This window comes from Sinocyclocheilus anshuiensis, unplaced genomic scaffold, assembly GCF_001515605.1.
Source record: "Sinocyclocheilus anshuiensis isolate Anshui unplaced genomic scaffold, SAMN03320099.WGS_v1.1 scaffold681, whole genome shotgun sequence".
Classification (NCBI taxonomy): Eukaryota; Metazoa; Chordata; class Actinopteri; order Cypriniformes; family Cyprinidae; genus Sinocyclocheilus; species Sinocyclocheilus anshuiensis.
The window spans coordinates 251,935-270,454 of NW_015537978.1; the positions used below are offsets into that span (position 1 = coordinate 251,935).

At 39.0% G+C, this 18,520-nt stretch overlaps 3 protein-coding genes across 4 annotated transcripts in view; 1 reads left to right on the plus strand and 2 right to left on the minus strand.

Annotated features, from left to right (window-relative positions):
- LOC107672566 (bromodomain and WD repeat-containing protein 3-like) overlaps positions 1-6,387 on the minus strand; it is a 32,202-nt gene extending 25,815 nt beyond the window's left edge. Inside the window, exons 1-11 of the mRNA XM_016465815.1 lie at positions 6,244-6,387; positions 6,055-6,113; positions 5,927-5,970; positions 5,798-5,849; positions 4,793-4,943; positions 4,541-4,639; positions 2,721-2,881; positions 2,309-2,530; positions 1,564-1,664; positions 1,387-1,457; positions 1,132-1,232 (exon numbers count right to left, since the gene is read on the minus strand). Of these exons, the coding sequence (XP_016321301.1) occupies positions 1,132-1,232; positions 1,387-1,457; positions 1,564-1,664; positions 2,309-2,530; positions 2,721-2,881; positions 4,541-4,639; positions 4,793-4,943; positions 5,798-5,849; positions 5,927-5,970; positions 6,055-6,113; positions 6,244-6,277 (1,095 nt within the window). The 5' untranslated portion in view covers positions 6,278-6,387. The remainder of the gene's footprint in view (positions 1-1,131; positions 1,233-1,386; positions 1,458-1,563; positions 1,665-2,308; positions 2,531-2,720; positions 2,882-4,540; positions 4,640-4,792; positions 4,944-5,797; positions 5,850-5,926; positions 5,971-6,054; positions 6,114-6,243) is intronic.
- Positions 6,388-8,532: 2,145 nt separating this feature from the next.
- On the minus strand, positions 8,533-11,611 carry LOC107672554 (non-histone chromosomal protein HMG-14A-like). 2 transcript variants are annotated; one of them, XM_016465802.1, is made up of 6 exons: positions 11,419-11,611; positions 10,554-10,577; positions 10,167-10,196; positions 9,754-9,801; positions 9,516-9,623; positions 8,533-9,027 (listed from the first exon to the last, which is right to left on the minus strand). In XM_016465802.1, exons 1-6 carry the CDS (start codon positions 11,431-11,433, stop codon positions 8,971-8,973), a joined length of 282 nt encoding a protein of 93 aa, XP_016321288.1. In that variant the 5' UTR covers positions 11,434-11,611; the 3' UTR covers positions 8,533-8,970. The 2 variants fall into 2 exon arrangements, with proteins under 2 accessions (XP_016321288.1, XP_016321281.1); XM_016465795.1 differs by having other exon boundaries at positions 10,551-10,577; positions 11,419-11,605.
- Positions 11,612-12,205: 594 nt separating this feature from the next.
- Positions 12,206-16,863, plus strand: LOC107672540 (uncharacterized protein CXorf21 homolog). Its single transcript, XM_016465773.1, has 4 exons — positions 12,206-12,377; positions 13,160-13,352; positions 14,579-15,221; positions 16,237-16,863. Exons 2-4 carry the CDS (start codon positions 13,193-13,195, stop codon positions 16,334-16,336), a joined length of 903 nt encoding a protein of 300 aa, XP_016321259.1. The 5' UTR covers positions 12,206-12,377; positions 13,160-13,192; the 3' UTR covers positions 16,337-16,863.
- Positions 16,864-18,520: the final 1,657 nt, after the last annotated feature.

Here is an 18,520-nt window from a genome sequence, read left to right on the forward strand (position 1 = left end):
CATCCCTAAAATACATATTTTACAGTCACTGTTATGCACATTTATCATAAACACAGCTCAAATGCTTCCTACTAGTGTGGCCCAAAACATTTAGCACAGTTTTATTACAGGTAGAATGCAAAATGTTTCAGTACAAGCATTTCAACCAAATGTATTTTATGCAATATTTCAAACCTTTAACCCACTGGGGAAAATCAACCCATGGCAACAGTTTAAAAGCAGCCCAATTTCGTGGAAAAAAAACAACTACCACCCTGCATCCAACACCAGCTGCAGAAGTCAGATTTGACTAATCACGGGTCAAAAGTAAGGAGAGATAACTGACAAGATGTTGGAGGATTTGCTCCTCAACAGATCCTGAGCTCATTGACAAATATCTTTTATCGTAAGATGTGCTCCCTTTACACAGTGCGCGCGCGATCGCGAAATCGAAAGTGAACTGCGAGCGCTCATTCAAAGAAGATTTAAATACCCCACATATTGATAGCGGTGCCCTGATGCGCGAAAATTATATACAATTAGAACGTTTGCGGGAGCGGCCACAAAAATCACGGGAGCGGATGGGAGCATGCGGTAATGGTCAGAAATTCAGCGAGAGCGGGATCAACAATTACACAATGCGCGCGCGATCGCGAAATCGAAAGTGAACTGCGAGCGCTCATTCAAAGAGGATTTAAATACCCCACATATTGATAGCGGTGCCCTGATGCGCGAGGAGCGGATGGGAGCGTGCGATAATGGTCAGAAATTCAGCGAGAGCGGGATCAACAAGCCCTGCACTATCACGCAGCAGCGCAGTCAGTCAGTGAGCGCAGTAAGAGATGACTTCAATTCTTGTGGGATTCCAGAAATAAACTACACAGAACCCCACTATTCGGACAAATATACATAATGAAAAGATTATACAAAATGTAATACCTTGGAAATGGCATTTAAGACGTTTTAATACTTTTTAAGGGCCTTCATTTTCTCAAAATTGATTTATCAACTTTTAATACTTTTTAAGACCCCGCGGACACCCTGACAATACAAGTTCTGCTTTTTCCGGCCATTATTCTCTTTTGCGATACTCCATCTCTCTTGCCTTCTTGTCTGCCTACTGGATTTCTTCTCTACGTCTCTCACTCTTACCGTGTGGGAGTCCAGGTCAGAAAACTTCACAGGCGTCTCTGTGCCGAGGTAGTAAACTCTGATCATGTGGTCTGTCCCTCCGGTGGCCAGAAACAATCCCCCTGGAATCAAAGAACACAATATCTACCTTTATAATATACTAACCTTTTATTTATTGTCTGATCATGAGACAATAATGATACTATAATAAATAAACATGAGAAAAGTGTATGACAATTGATCAGAGAGTTAGAGTGTGAGTGTGGGTAAACACACCAGAGCTGAAGGAACTGCAGGATATCTGAACTCCGGGACGAGAACGTTCCATAAACTTCACAGGCCGATCACTGCAAACACAAACACATGACTTGTTGCAAATTTGCTCTATGTAAAAACATTGAATTAATGACATGAGCAGAATTGGGTCATTGAAAATGGACAAATGACACTTACTCAAACTTCATACTGAGTGAGTTCCACTGCCAGAAACACACCATCCCATCAGCTCCAGTGGTGGCCAGATGCCGAGAGGAACCTAATGCTGATGGAGAAAACTGCAGAGATAGAAAGAAAAATCCCTTCAAACACAAACAAAATCATCTGAATTAATAGTGCCTGTTGAATTTTTGGATAAAAAAAAAAGTTGATTTCTATATAAAAAGTGATTTAATAAAAAAAAACACAAAAAAAAACAGGTTTGCTGTGTTGTGTGTTTGTACGATTTGTAAGTTTTTGTGATTACATGTCAAAATAAAAAAAAAGTATTATTATTAATAGTAAATTTACAGTGAATTACATCAGAAAAAATGAGATAATTTTATTTTACATTTACAATATAACTGTAAAAGTACAATGCTAATATTTATGGCCATTTTAATTTCTTCATTTTCAAACATTAAACCATTTAGCATTTGTTTTAACAGGGGGAAAATGCAAGAGCCCAAAAAAATGTATCTTTTGTTGACAACAGCCAGTTTGTAAGCTTCTTATTAGAAGTTTGGGTATATGGTTGGCACATGTTGGCTCCCAAATGCAAGTGACCCAAGTTCAGAGCAGATGCAGAGTTGAAGCTTGTGTGGAGCAGCATTTACCGTGAACCACTGAAATCACCAGATCATGAGCTGCTTGCGTGTAAAAGAACATAGTACCATGCTTCACTCATACAGTGACTTTATAAAGAAAACTTGTGTTCACACACCTGTATGGAGGTGATAGAGGCTGTGTGCCCCTGCAACACTGCCACAGGTGCACAGGTACGCAGGCACCACACGCGGATGACCTTGTCACAGCTGGCGGAAGCAAGGAGCGTGTTCTCGAAATTCACTGTCATGTCTGAAATCTCTGCCGCGTGTCCACGCAGAGTGGTTAGGAGACGGCCATCATCCGTCACCCAGATCTTCACTAGACAGTCATCAGAACCCTGACAGAGACATGTGAATAAACATTGATTACAAGTGCACATAAAACATATCACAAAACTACAAGACACAAAACAGTGTTTCCTGGGTTATGTTATTTTTCAATTATTTTTTAACATTAACAATATTACGCAACACACTTTTTATGACAAAATCAGGCCCAGACGCAATATTCTGATCAGATGCATTTACCGTAAAAATGCGCCACCCAGTGCGGTCAAACGCCACACAGTACACTGATGAGAGATGGCCCAGAATCCTTCGATGCATCTTCATGTGCTGATAGGTACAGGAGGGGACGGCGTGGCCAAATCGAGCCACTCCTGTTTTTTGGCGAGCACCCATGATTGACACTGAGCAGTGAGATTTAGAAAGATTACAATCAACTCCCACAACAAAATATAAGAAATGATAGTTGGGCTACACTAAAGGACATTACTGGGCCACTAAATTAAAACATGCTAACATCCAGCATTAAGCTACGGTCAAACTAGACAAACAGACACTATATTGTAATATGACTTTACAATCTGCGGCACTTTAAAAAAAAAAAAATTCAAAATATAATACTTGTAAAATTAAAAAATTTGCAATCTTCTCCAGTTTACCGTAACTCTGCAATTCTGCAAATTTGAAGTTTGCATTTGTTTAATTGAGTAACACAGTGACGTATCAAACTTCTGTTGGTCACATGTCTTCATGATACGAATTCACAGGGCAAAGTTCACCAAACCTGAAGTTTGGAACCCAGTAAAATTTGCATGATCGCATTTGCATGCGTATAAATGGAAGTCAATAGAAGGGAAAATGTAGGGTGACTGGCCTTTAAAGTCGCAATGAAATAAAATAGCGAAAGATGATTTTGTTTGTATTCTGACAGACATCCGAGTGTGAAGGAATATCGAATAAGGGAAAATAAATTGTGGGAATTGCACTTAGGGCTGTATATCACCAGCAAAGTCAAGATACGATATGTATCACGATACAGAGGCCACGATATGATACGTATCATGATACAGGACTGCACTGAATTTCACCTCAGCAGAATTTAGTAAAACAGGTGTTTATTAAACACTGCATACTATAGGGCCATTTCTAACTATTGGCAGAGCAGGCAGTTGACCTCTCTGCATTATGAAGGGCCTCCATAACTGTACCACAGTACAATATAGGTAATGGCATGTGTTTCATGTTTACATTGGGCACTCCCCACCAGATACAATATTCTGATTGTTTGCAACTGGTTTTTAAGCCCATAAACAATAATGTACTCGTTCTAATAAATGTATATTGTAATGTACTCATACTAATATATGAAAAAACATTGCTGGTAGGTTATCATTGCACAAATTAACACACTTTCTACATTTAAAAAAATAAAAAATTAAAAGAGTTCTAAACTAATGCGCTAACTAATGCAGTTGAGTTCCTCTGCGGCTAGATTAAACCTTGTTGTAGCCAATATATTATGCTCTATTCATAATTTTTTTAGAAACCTCGCACTTTTCTACTTTATTTTAAACGGTGTTCTTGTATTCAAATTAAGCACGGTCCACTGCTGCACACGTGCCACAATATCGATACAGGGCCAGCTGTATCGATACTCGTATCGTCAAATCTCTGTGACGATACATCGTCGTATCCATGTATCAAACACAGCACTAATTGCACTCCAAATGAATGTGAGCTTGCAGTTGACTATGGAAGGTTTAAGCAGACTTAAATGATTGGACAATTTTTGCATACATCGCCAGAGAGAGTCTGATGATTTCATCATAAGATCAAATTATTATATTTTAATTGAATATTATTTAAAAAATGAATGAATTAAAAATAGATGGGGTGAATTCTTATCACGCCGACTTTAATCAGCAATCATGAAGCACCATTTTCATTTGGAAAGCGGGGACTTCCTCTGTTTTCACAAACCCACCAGTGACTCCTGAAACTTAACCCAAAAACAGCAGTGCCAGAACACAACACAGCACAGCATTTTGGAGAACAGGACTCACCTATATTTGGTGGTTTGGCACAGTTGAGAGGTGGTTCTGGGGGCCGTCCCCTGTGCAAGGCGACTACTGCAGAACCACTCCATACTGTAAGAGAAGAACCTGAGAGAGAACAACTGTTTGTCAAATATTTATCTGTGTTAGAGGGAGAAAATGAATGTGAGGGAAAGTGTTTGTGTGATCATGTGCGCTATTCTCTCATCTTTGTTGCTTCTCATTGTTTGCTGCTGTATATAGTGATTGTGTGCATCTCACTTTTTGCTGTCCGTAGTAATGACTGTCGCCCACTGCCCAGTAAACTGTGGACTCCAGGAACACTGGGAGGAATGTGTTTATCTATCAATGGGCCAATCTGCTCACACACATGCAACAGGTAATCCGCAGGTATGTGCTGATTTAACAAGACCTAAAACATACATGGAGGTATTTGATAAATAAACCATAAGAGGCACAGCAAAGCTGAATTGCATCAAATTTTATCCAAAGCAACTTACAAATATGGACAATAGAAGCAATCAAAACCAACAAAAGAACAACAATATGTAAGTGCTGTGACAAGTCTCAGTTAGCCTAATGCAGTACACATAGAAAGGTTTTTTTTAATTATAATAAATAAAAAGAAAACAAGTAGATAGAATAGAATAAGAATAGGGAACGCTAGTGTTAGGGGGTCTTTTTAATAAATAAAAAGAAAACAAATAGAATAGAAAAAGAACAGAGAACGCTAGTGTATATAGAAAAAACTGTTGCAACAACATGTTACATAATATTATTAGTCTTCAAACTAGCGTGAATTTTGCCAAAACAATCCTTATTTATTTATGCGCATTCCTGAAAGACCACCGTTCCCTCCACACATAAGCGTCCACCTCGTATCAGCCAATCAGAAGTCTTCTCCACCCATCTTCCTAGTGTCTTAAGTAGCAACTGATGTTTGATTGGCTGCTGCCTTTAAGTGACGCAGCAACCCACCAATCCCCTCTCGCTCTGTTTGTACTGCCGTAACGCCTCTGGCCGGCACGCACAAAGCCTTTCATTTCAAAACAAATATTTTTATTTCGATTCCCGAAATTAAAACTTTCCCACACCAAAACCAATCCTCGTGTATATTATAGACTATATTCCTACCGCCAGCACAGCTCCCTCAATTCAGCGCTTTTTCAGTTTTACACGCTGTAATATAAGTGAGCCAAGCACCCGTGAGAGTTTAGTTCTGAATTTCACATGCGTGTGTGTGCGAAAGAGTTTATTTAATCTCACCCAGTCTTCAAAGCTTCGCTTAAACTGCTTTCCATCCCAGCTCCAGCGCTTCACGCAGCCGCGTTGGTATGAGGAGGATATGTCGATGTTGGGATATTAGAGAGAAAAACGGGTTTGAGTGGGAGAAGAGGGATGAAACTCACCTCGTATTCGTGCAGCTCCTGCAGCAGCATCTGCAGAAACACACAAGGGTTACACACACCGTAACACACACTCGCTGCTACACACCGACACTCACACGCCACTATCGGCCTCACCTGAGCGGATTTCTGACATGGTCCAGACTGCAGGAATCTGGCGATCAGGTAATAAAGTTCTGCAGAGAGAGAAACACAACACCAGTCGTTAGCTTTAGCTTAGCCTAGCTTAGCCTCGAAGGCTAATGCTAAAACAGTGCTTAAAGTCTTCCTAACGATAAAGACGCGGAAGAAACGAGTGCTGCCCACCGGCTTCAATCTGCGAGCATGGTTCCGCCGCCATGGCCCGGTCCAGGCGGTGGGTGGAGGTTTGTGGGGAGGTCTCCGCTTGCTAAGAGTGGCCTGCGCTGTATTTGCTCTCAGCGTCTCGGCCTGCAGCCGCCGCTCGTGTTGCTTTGTTTGAGCGCCCCCGCGCGGCGGCAGTGGCGCACAGGTGAGCTCACCATTTCCACGGGCGGACATTTTGCATGGCGTACAGTTGGGTGATTTATTGAACCCAACTGCAGAGCTGTTGTATTGCGATAAAAAAATGACTTGTTTCATGTTCAACATCGTCTCATCGATCACAGGTCGCGTGTGTGGGTGAAACATAAAATCTTCACAATGAAATGTTCCATACTACAATTACTGTGCCATATACATATGTGTTATGTAAGGTATGGTTTCATAAATATTACGTAATACAATTATATAAGATGCATATATCGAATAAATGTAAAAATACAACCATCATACCTTTTAGTTCTTTAACAAAATGTTGGATGCATACAGAAATAATTTATTCATGTTGAATATCATGTTGTTTTTCAATATTTTTTTTATTGTATGATTGGGTTCATGGTGTCATGTGCATGAAACCTGTGATTTAATACAAAAAAAGTTATTAAAATGTAAACTCAAAATGTATTTGTCCTGAAATGATGTTTTCTGCGTGGCTATGAAAAGCAGGGCTAAACTGAATATTTATAGGCTGTCAGTCTGTTGCCTCTCAGATGATTAATGAACTTGAGAGGTCATGGATGCTTCTGTTCATTCATCAGCTACAGACACAGCAAGAGTTAGAATCATAGCTTTCGAAGCTGTCTGAATACATTTGTGTGCAGTTTTAATGACAGAGAGCTGCTCTCACTTTTTCTTACACTCTAAATTCAAAAAGCGTTTTTTTCTATAGCCACAAAGTGTTTACCTGATGACTGTTGTTTTCTCCGAATCCTTTTTATGCTTTCTTTCCACTTTATCTCAGAACCTTTTTAAATTGAATATGATACACTAAATATACATTTATAGCAGCAATCATAAGTGCAAATAAATAAGAAAGAAACACCAATAAAATTGGGGAGGGGAAAATATATAAATGAACAAAGAGCGGGTCATTTAATTTATCTTAAGTCCCTTATCATCCAAGCATATTTTAAGGCCCGTTTAGTCTTAATAAATTTTAATAGATGGAAAATAGTTACAAAATTAATCTTTTTAAATCTTGAGAAATAGTTTTGTCTTCATCCGACAACAGAGTATAAATGATTCCAAAGGACATTAGCTCACCCATAAGCAGAAGAATGTGGCATTTATATGCAAAGACCTTCAGAGTAAAAACCTATTCTGTATTATGAATATTAGTCGAGCCATAATTTATACTGGCATTTAGGGTTTGTTAGTCTCAGCTGTTGTGTACTTAGGTGGTATGATTCTTAAAAAGCCAGGAGTCATCATCTAATGCTGAACCTGGAATGTAAGCAGTTCATCTTTTGTTGTTTTCTTTCTTTTCTTCTACATTTGTTGAACTCGTTCGACTTTCTCAATTTCGACAATCAATTGCGTTTAAAAAAGAAAAACAAAACAAACCCCATACAGAAACATCACAGAATTCAGAGCAACAACCTATTTTGTCTTATGAATATTAGTCAAGCCATAACTTATATTTGCATTTAGGGTCCGTTAGTCTCAGGATCATTTGTTAAGATATAAATGCAGTGTGAACCAATGGTGAAGTCTGCTATGAGTTATATGAGTATATCTATTGCACCAACCACTTATTAACAGATGATAACTGATTATAGAACAGCATATGCATAGAAACAAGTATATAATACCTTAATAATAATAACTTACAAGTGTATAATATACAGTCAGTGTAAAAGACCACAGCAGACATTATGAGGAAAATTCCAATTATGGATTTTTATTGAGACCGAGAGCATTATTAGGGGACACTAAGTACTTTTTCACAGATGAATTTTCAGTGTTAAAAAAATTCCAAAAAACGCTTTAAATTCGTTTTCTTTGAATCCCGTCATTTCAAAAAAAGTCCTCTATAACAACAGAAGGGTTTTTTCCGGCCTCCTAACGAAGCCCAGTTATGTTTCAACAAATTGCAAAGGTGGTATGATTCTTAAAAAGCCAGGAGTCACCATCTAATGCTGAACCTGGAATGTAAGCAGTTTGTCTTTAGTTGTTTTCTCTCTTTTCTTCTACATTTGTTGAACTCGTTCCTCTTTCTTAAAGACAATCAATTACGTTTAAAAGAAAAATAAAACAAACCCCATACAGAAACATCACAGACTCCAGAGCAACATCACGAGCACTAACGGACATACAGACTGAGAGCCTCCTCCCACCTCCCACTCCAAAACCAAGCTACAGACCATCCGCTTGAAAAAAAAGAAAGAAGAGATAAAAACAGAAAATCAACAAAACGAAAGAAAGACGCCGCCTTTTTTCACACCTCTCGTGTTGTAGACACCTGATACAGCTGCGGCCGAACACAAGACTCGTTTAGTCAGCTTTGTTTTTTGTGCTAAAAACCTGAACCAGTATTTACAAATTCGCTGATAAAAATATTCCTCTGGTGGTGATGGGCAGAGAGGAGGTTGTTGAGAGAGCTGGAGAGGGAGAGAGAATATTGGGAAAGATAGAGGAAGATAAAGGAAAGAGGGGAAAGGGAAAGGATGGACGGATGGATGGACAGGCGTGGTGCTACTCTGTCTTCGGGTCGTCCTCGGCCTCTGCCGCCTCATCTGGAGTTTTCTCAACCTGTGTAATAAAAAGGACAAACCAGTAAGAATCAAGCAGGGGCCAGTTGCATAAAAGGTTTAAACTAGTCTTAAAAGTTAGTCATCTAATTTTGTTCTTTAAGACTGGTCAAAATTTTTAAAATTCGGTTACATTAAAACCTAGATTAGTCTAAGCTGAATCCAAAATATAAGACTGATTACCCCTTGGTTAAACTAGTTCTTAAGACACTGTCTTAATATAGAGGCTAAGTTTTTGCAACTGTCCCCAGGACTGCCTCTGCACCAATCAGAATCTTTCTTTACAGATAGAGGAGGTCAGGTTTAGAAAATTCTCCTTAGTTTAGGCTGTCGGTGTCTTTCTGGGCAATTATTTTAACTTTGTTACTAAGTACTTTGGCAATCTCATTAGAAAATATTCAATAAAACATTACGAGCATCATGGCCTGACATGTCTATGTATGATAGACACTGATTTGAGGTAGACTGTTATTGTATATACATATATACCTCATTGGTCTTAGTCTCCCCATTTTCTGATTGGTTCTCCTCCTTGGACTCCTCAGCCTTTGCCTTTGCCTTCTTGTCTTCCTTTTTATCGTTCACTTCCTTCTCTTTCTGCCAGAGAGGAAACGACAGAGCAAAAGAATGAATATAGAGCAATACGTATGAGATTACACACCAAAGCATGGAGATGAGTGATACATGAGCATCATTACAAAAGTGTGTTTATGAAAAGTGTACATACCTTGGGAGTTTTTTTTGGTTTGGGTTCAGGTTTTGGAGGTGTTGGTTTCTGAAGGGATTCATTCACAAACGTACTTTTTGATATATAAAAGGATATCTAAACAATACACGTTGAAATAATGCACATAATGGCCTATGTTGTTCTGCTCTATCCTGAATTCAGCACATCTTCTTAAATGACTGGCAAAACTATGCTGTAAAAAAAAAAAAAACTTGGGCAGATATTATGTTTTCTGACCTTGTTGCTCTGAGAAGTGTTGGTTGTAGGATTTCAATTTTCAATTAACACAAGAAGTGCTAAAAACAATTTCCAAGCTATATTTAAAGTTCCTCAAGTCTTTTGAGATCAGAAAAGTTTTAAAAACAAAATAATGATATAATGGTAAAAATCTCTTTAATAACAAGATAACTTACCGCTGATAGTCTAGCAGACCTTCTCTGAGGCTACAAGAGGAAGAAAAAAACAAATTATTTAAGTACAAGTACAAGAAAACAGTTATATATTGCAAATCCTATTTATTAAAAATAAAGAAATTGTTCCTTGTCCTCATGTCACTTCTAGTTTGTGTACTTAACGAGTTTATACTTTAAACTTGGCACAGTGTACTACAAATATTATTGGCTCTTATGGCAAATTACTTGTGGTGTTTCTTGTTTGTAATTCGATTTTGGATAAAAGTTCCTTCTAAATAAATAAATGTAAATGTATATATAAAGTAATGCATATGTACTGGTTTGGATTACTTGAATATGCAACCCATAATTGCTTTAGATATTTTTATAATTTTCCTTTCTCACCTCCTCCTTGACTTCTCCATCAGTTCCCTGCAAATCAGCAAAACAAATATCACAAGTTAGAACATGAGCAATGATTTTATTAACATAAAGGGCGGGAAAAACAAAAAGTAAACTTGTAGAAACAATGGGATGTGCTGTTCTGCACGTTTGTAATGTGAGCAACATGCTGGCTTGCCAAAACATGTTTTTTTCGTTTATTAACGCTTCGATGAGTTTTAGCTGAAGATTCGTGAATACGTTTATTTGTCAGCGGAGAGCCGATTTTTTTATTTATTATTTTTCACGGAGGCATTTCATGACGGGCTCCACACATTTGAATAAGGAGGAGGGGTGCGATGATCCCGCCTCAGCGCTGCCACCTGGCGGCAAGCAGGCGTCATGACACTCCTCTTCCACGGCGAACAAAGAAAATGCATTAAAATTGTTTAAAAACGCGACCGTCTTTTCGCAAAATTGCCACCATTCAGAACATTAGAGCTATCCAGCTATTTTTTAATCACCATTCGACGGCGACTGAGTCACGATTGCGCTTATAATCGTCGGTTTTCGCGTCGCGCTGTGCTGGAGATGGAGAGAGAGAGAGAGAGGGCAGCATGGCTGCGGTTCCACGGGCATGAGATCAAGCCGAGCTTCAGCACAGCGCTGCTCCACTAAAACCCTTCTGCTTAACGCACCACCGTCGACAAAAACACCGCGATCCGGCGGGAAAAATCGCAAAATTGACAACGATTTTTTACCTGCCCACTAATTCTAAAGAAGTCGCCTGGATTTTTATTAAAAAAACATTGTCTCGAGGGCTTCCTAATTTCACGACTGATTAGTAAGGGCAAAAGTGTAGCCGTACGCCGCGCTCGGCTTTTCTACATACCTTTCTCTTGGGCATGTTGAGTTTGGGATATTTTTCTTCTTTTATGCAAAACTAACAGGTTATCTTTAGTGATTCGGAGTTCACAGTTCAGGAGACTGTCGTCCGCTATGCACTAATTCTGTAGTAAACATAGAGCTACATTAGAGCCAGTGGTTGAATGGGAGGGTGGGGGCGGGGCCACTCTGTGACTGACGTTCCGCTTGTCCAATCAGCGGGCGTCTGGGTCCGCTACCGACGAGGCAGATTATTACCTCCGCTGTGCTTTTACGCGCGAAATTCTGAGGTAAATCCAACGGCGCACCTTCCTGTAAAAAGTTCCCCTTCCAACACGTTACAAACCTATAGTTTGATGTGCCTTCTGCACCAAATAACGCTCTACCATACAGTACTGATGTGAGGAGGAATAGTTTACTGTTTAAGCCCAGTAATAAAGTCAGACCCTCCTTCATAACTGTATGCGCTGTATGGCCACAGCATCTCTGCCTCAGTGAAGTTCACTAATTGCTGACTGTATATTTTTTGAAGAAGGTGAGCAGATGTATCTGCTTGCCTTGGTTATGAGCTCTTTCTATGAAAACATGCTGAAGTGCAAATACAATGAAACATAAATTGCAGTTAGTATGTGGCAATCTGTAATAGAGAAGGGAAGCCACAAGACTTTTCTCACTTCTGCTTTATTCAAGCAGAGGCCTAATCTGTGTAAGTGTTTGGGTGCTGGGGTGTGTGTGTGTGTGTGTGCAAGAGATATAACTGCTTACTTCCTCTGTTGCTACACAGAGCAGAGACACCAGACCAGAGAAAACATCTCAGCCATCGATAGATAGATAGATAAATAGATAGATAGATAAACTATCCAAAAGTGACACTATAGATTGGACATTGCAGACTATTACTGTCACTCTTGAAATTTCTGTTTCTGCAGCCATAGGCCTACAAGGAATCCCACTCTAAAACATTAGGTAAGCTTCTTTTATTATATAGCCTATATAAATAGACAGTTGTGACTATAGAATTATATGCTGGTGTTTTGTTCACTAGTTGTCTAAAGGATTTGAACAGTATATTTGGGGTAGCCTAGGCCTATTTGATTGATCTGATTACAGTGATAAAATTGCAGTAATCTTCTAAATTCTTAAAGTCTTTAAGGGAAATTTTAGCCAAAAACGAATTCTGTCATAATTTACTCACCCTTCACTTATTCCAAACCTTTATGATCTTTGTCCTGTTAAACACAAAAGAAAATATTTTAAAGAATGCTGGTAAGCAAGCAGTTGATGGTAGCCACTGACTCACATAGTATTTTTTTTTTCCATACTGTGGAAGTCGGTGGCTACCATCAACTGTTTGGTTACCAACATTCTTCAATATATCTTCTTTTGTGCCCAACAGAAGAAAGAAATGCATACAAATTTGGAACAACTTGAGGGTGAGTAAATGATAATAGAATTGTAATTTTTGGATGAACTATAGCTTTAAATTTTGTCATTTAATTTGTAGATTCTGCTAATCCTGCTAATCTAAATCATTTATAGAGGAAGGAAGTGCAGTCAGTATGTTCAGTGTGTGTGTGTGTGTGTGTGTGTGTGTGTGTGAAGTTTCCATAACTCATTCAGTTCTGGTAAATTCCTCATTTCAGTTTGATTTCATTTATGCTTGATGTTCTGTTTGATTATGCTCTGTTTTTGTAGTAAGTATTAAAATGTTGATTCATTTGAAGCTAGAGCTGTGCTTTTCTGTGTAGGTGGCTATCATCAAAGACTATAGAAATACTATCATGCTCGGAGAAGCTTTCCTTCATGTTCTGAACTGCACAGAAGACATCACAAATCATGATGGACGTGCTCACACACACTTACCCACCCCCACGACCCGTCCTGACCCCTGCACAACGAACGCCGCTGCCAGATCTCCTCTAACACCACGAACTGTGAGAGGTGAGAGACCATTCTGGGTTATTAGGATGAAGTTGTCTAAAAATAAACTCATGATCATCTGACTGATGGCATTGGGAGATGTTTGTTTTTATGCCAGGTAAAGCAATCTAGCTATTTTATTTGAACAATGGAGGAAAATTAATTATAGAATACGAATTCTAAAAAATTTTAGGAGGGAAGTGTGATGCTGTTGAGCATTTTAGCCCACAGATTGAAAAGCCACATAAATTGAGTAGAGTATACAGAACAGTTATAAATGCAGAATGTACAAAATTAACATTTTTAAAGGGGTCATATGATGCGATTAAAATTTTTCCTTTCTCTTTGGAGTGTTGACTTTTTGAAGAATTTGTCAACTGAATATCCATACAATGTAAATAAATGGGGTCCAAGACAACTTTCTTTTTATAGACAAAAAACACTGAGCCCTTCAAAACATTATCTTCTGTGTTACATAGCACAAAGAAATATGTATGCAGGTTTTTAAATGACATGAGGGTGAGTAAATGAACACAAAAACGTTTATTTTGGGGTGAACTATGCATTTAAAGTCACCATGAAACAATCAAGATGAACAATTCTTATTTTTCATGAAATATCACAGATATATCCATGCACATCACTGTTTTTTTAAAGATTCATGTGCCCCTACGTTTAATCAAAAACATTAACTTCCCCTCTCAACAACAATAACCTTCAACAACCAGTCAATCACATGAGACTGCATCAACTCACAAGACAACGATCCAATCAATTCCACATTGACAAAATTCCACCGTCTTTTTTCTTGTTTGACTCGTTTGACTCGTTACTCAGGTACACTTTGCAATAGAGAAGAAAAGATGATCAGAATGTAATTTGCATGTCGACTTTAAGTGATAATGATGTGCAACAGTGTATAACAAAATAATGTACCATTCTAGCATCTTTGCTAATATTCCAATTCAGCTTACAGCTATGACAATGCAAAAGAGGCTGTTTGAAGAAGTAGAAAGAAATCCAACCTAAATAAGAACATTTTGTCAAACTTTTCCAAGTGCTTCCTCATTTAGCTGAGTGTCTAAGTGAATTGCACAAAAGCGGCATTTGTATGGAGACATTCAAACAGTCACTCAGTGAATTAAGACTCTTTGCTTCAGACTCTGGGCTTTCCCTCAAGTTTCCTCACAGTTTTTGTTAAGATGAGGCTGTTATAGCAGTGCCTGACATGTTTCTCTTCCTGTCAGCTGGCAGGCCCGAATGCCTGGAAAAGCAAGGGCAGCACCGAGCCTCTGCACCCAGCAATGCTATGGCCATTCTCAGCTGTAGCGGGGAGGATCACTTGGGCATGATGCTGTATTGCTCCTGGTGCTGTCCCAGCTTCTGCAAGGACTATCCAGACCTCCGGCTTGCTGGTGACCGGCTGGAGCACTGCAGTCCTCATAACCCAGACCTGCTCAACCCAACAGACGCCGGGCCACTGCTACAATCGCAGGACCTGAGCTCTCTGGAACCCTCTCTGGAAGCAGGTCAACAGGCAGAGGCTTTGACCCAGCAGGACGAGGAGTATCTTGTCATGGAAAGTGTTCAGGGTCCTGGCTGGGAGAGAAGGCTCACCAACTCCATGTTGAACGGCTATCTAGAAGTCCAAATGCTGGAGGTGTTTTGTCAGCACATGCAAAACATGGCGTGCTGTGGATCATCATTGCTGAGCACTGACGTCATGCCGGCACTGGTGCCCACCAGCCTGACTGTAGCCAAAAGACAAACAGCCAGTCGGGGAGAAGAGCTGGATTCTTCATCCAATAATGTTGTGCATTATTTAAGCGCTTGTTCAGCTCCAGCCACCTCCCACTTCAGCTCACCTGTGCTGCGAATCTCAGAAGCTGAGTAAGCCACCTCTTGAACACACACACAGATCCTGCCCTCATAAAATTTCCAGTGTTGGGCTCCTGTCTTTTGACCAACACACAAATATTTTAAGTTATCTGTGTTGTTAAAGGAATGTTCTGCATGCAATACCGACAGCACTTGTGGCATGTTGATAACTAGTGATTTAAAACAAATAATTTCAATGAAGTACACAAGGCAAGGCAATGAACATTAACATACATCATGTTTCAAAAGTATAGACATATGATTTATATAATTTGTGTTAACATGAGACATAGGGACTTTGTCCATGTAAAGTTATACACTTAGGATTAAAAGTTTGGGTCAATAAGATTTTTTATTTTTTATAAAAGAAGTCTTATACTCACCATGAAGGCTGCATTTATTTGATCAAAAATAAAATAAAACTACAATATTGTTAAATATAATTACAATTTAAATAAAGTGTTTTTATTTTGTTATAAATTTATAAAACAAATTAATATATTCATTATTAAAAAACTTTATTTTGTGATGGCAAAGCTGAATTTTCAGCAGTCTTTTCAGTGGTCTTCAGTGTCACGATCCTTCAGAAATCATTCTAAAATGCAGCTTTCCTGCTCAGGAAATATTTCTTATCATCATTTCCGAAAGCAGCTGTGATGCTTTTTGTGGAAATTGTAATACATTTTTTTCAGGATTCTTTGATGAATAGAAAGTTCAAAAGAACAGAATTTATTTTAAATAGAAATCTTTTGTTACATTATAAATGTCTTTACTGTCACTTTTTGATCAATTTAATTCTTCCTTGCTTAACCCCCCATTGTAAATAGTAAGTTGTATTGTACTGCACTTTTTTGCTTCATTTACAAATTTTGTTGACAGAGTTTAATTAATATTTTTCTAAATTCATGCTTTCCAAACCTCAGAGAATGACAAATTGTGTTGACAAAACAATTGCAAACAACTCAGAAACATCTAAATATTTCTCCTCCTCTTTTTTTCTCTTTACTCATCCACCATCCTCCCCTAGCCTCTGCTCTTCCATTGTAGCCTCCATCGACATTAATAACACAAGGTACTTTGGAAGAAGAGGAACCAAAGTCACACTGTCACGTGTATACTGTGTATAGACGTTTATAAATGTTACCACTTCCTCCTAAACAGCCAATCAAATGTTGTTTTTCTCCCTCAGTCGTGCTGCAGACTGCTACACTTTCACGTTCCTAAAAAAGTGTTTGAAATGAAATTGAAACTTTATTAACTTATGTCCTTAGTTATGTTGCCATAATTCAGTTATATCCATTCTTTTCATTAGATGTTTGTGGTAATGTTTCTATAATGTGAAACTCTTCAATAATTGTTATTAAATACTGACACCGGCTGTTCATACTGTGGAATGACACCCAGATGGAGAGCAAATGCTGATATATTGCTGGCGCCCTCTACTGGGAGCTTCGAGAACGGCGGCCAATGTCCCGATGAAAGATTATGTCATACTGTCCATGACATTGTCCTTCACCCAGAGCTGTGAAAATTCAATTTTTATATATTACATCGATGTTTATAGCTAAAATACGCGCACTGCATTCAATATGTTATATTAAGCATTGCATTTTAATGTAGTAATGGATGGAAGAAATAAAACCTAAATGCCTTTACTGCCATGAATGTACTGACATACTGATTTGACGTCATTCTGACGTCACATTTAGGGAGGCACCGACATAACAGTTAATGGGCCATGAGTGTGTGTGTGTGTGTGTGTGTGTGTGCTGATATCCTGGCACCGGTACACAGAAGCCAAACTCACAGCATCATCAACAGGATTAACTGTTAACTGTGATCTGTAAATGTGTTTGCATGTGTGTGTGTTAATCTGTTCTGTGCCAACATGGCTACTTCACACTCTTGTAGCTGCTCTGTGGGCATCTAAACGGGCTCTTTAGCCTGGCACCATGTGGCAAACCATAATACCAGATGGACCGTTCTCTCTCTTTCTCTCTCTCTCCAGTAGTCCTGGAAACTGCCCAGGCTAGAATAACATTCAATCTATTTCCTTGCCATATTTGGATGTCCTGTGGTACGGGACAGGAATGTAAATGCATATGGGTCAATGATGTGATGGCCATTTCTGCTACATTTAAAAAAAAAATAAAAAATTAAATACATTTAAAATAAATGCTATTTATAGACAAATAACACCTTTTGAGATGTTTATGGCAAATTTTAAAATTTCTGAATTAAAATGAATTCAGACTTCAGTCAAATTTTATTTAACCGAAGACTGAATTAAAAGGATGCAAATTGCAATTCCTAAAATGAAAAAATAAATAATAAAGAAAATTAAATTTTGAAATAAACAAGGCATCATGCTTTTGCAGTTATATCTATCTATCTATCTATCTATCTATCTATCTATCTATCTATCTATCACCTTAAAAATTCTTTAAACAATGCATAATTCAAATCATGTATTTGCATAGTGCTTTCACAATGCATAATTGAATTTAATGTAGCCTACAAAGTATTTTAGTACTTTTCATTTGGTTACATCTGTCATTAAATCAATATGTTGGAGAAAAGTATATAAAACCAATATGAGCACAAAGATTGTACAGTTTTAGATCGTGGCACATGTGTTTCAAAGTATATTTTAAAGGATTTCTTCTTTCTGTAATCTCGGACGTCCTTATCTGTTACTGCTCCATAACCAGAGCCCCAGAACCTCCATTCTGATTTCTCTTTCTGTGCCTTTCCGATCATTTGATGAGCAGCTCAGACTTGTGTTCTCTGTCTGTTTTATCGGGTGACCCGGTTTCCCTGGTTCGGTCGGTTGCGGTTACCTCACTGTGCTGCGCAGTTATGGGTCCAGCAGGCGCACACTCCGACTTTTGCTATTCGAGTGATATTGGGCTGCGGTGACGTAAGCGAACGGGCGCGCAGAAATTTTCCAGACGCGGACAGGGGAGCTCGCGTAGACCCAAAACGGTCCAACCCAGAAAGAGAGAGACGCATACAAGCACGCATAGTAGTCGTTTGCAAGGCACTCGGCTGCTTGTCGCGCTCAGTATCGGACCCAGTGGAGCTGTTCAGCGTTTATCGGTAGTGTCACCGAACAGTCCCCACGCTCACGGAACCGCTGACCCATGTGATACTGCAGCGTTGCGAGCGCGGACGGGAGGGAGGGGGGCGAGAGACACATTTCCCCCCTGCATCTCCACTCGGTAGACTGGAGAAGCAGGTGCACATTTTGGAGAAAGAGAGAGAGCGAGAGCGAGAGAGAGAGAGAGAAAGAGAGAGAGAGCGAGAGAGAG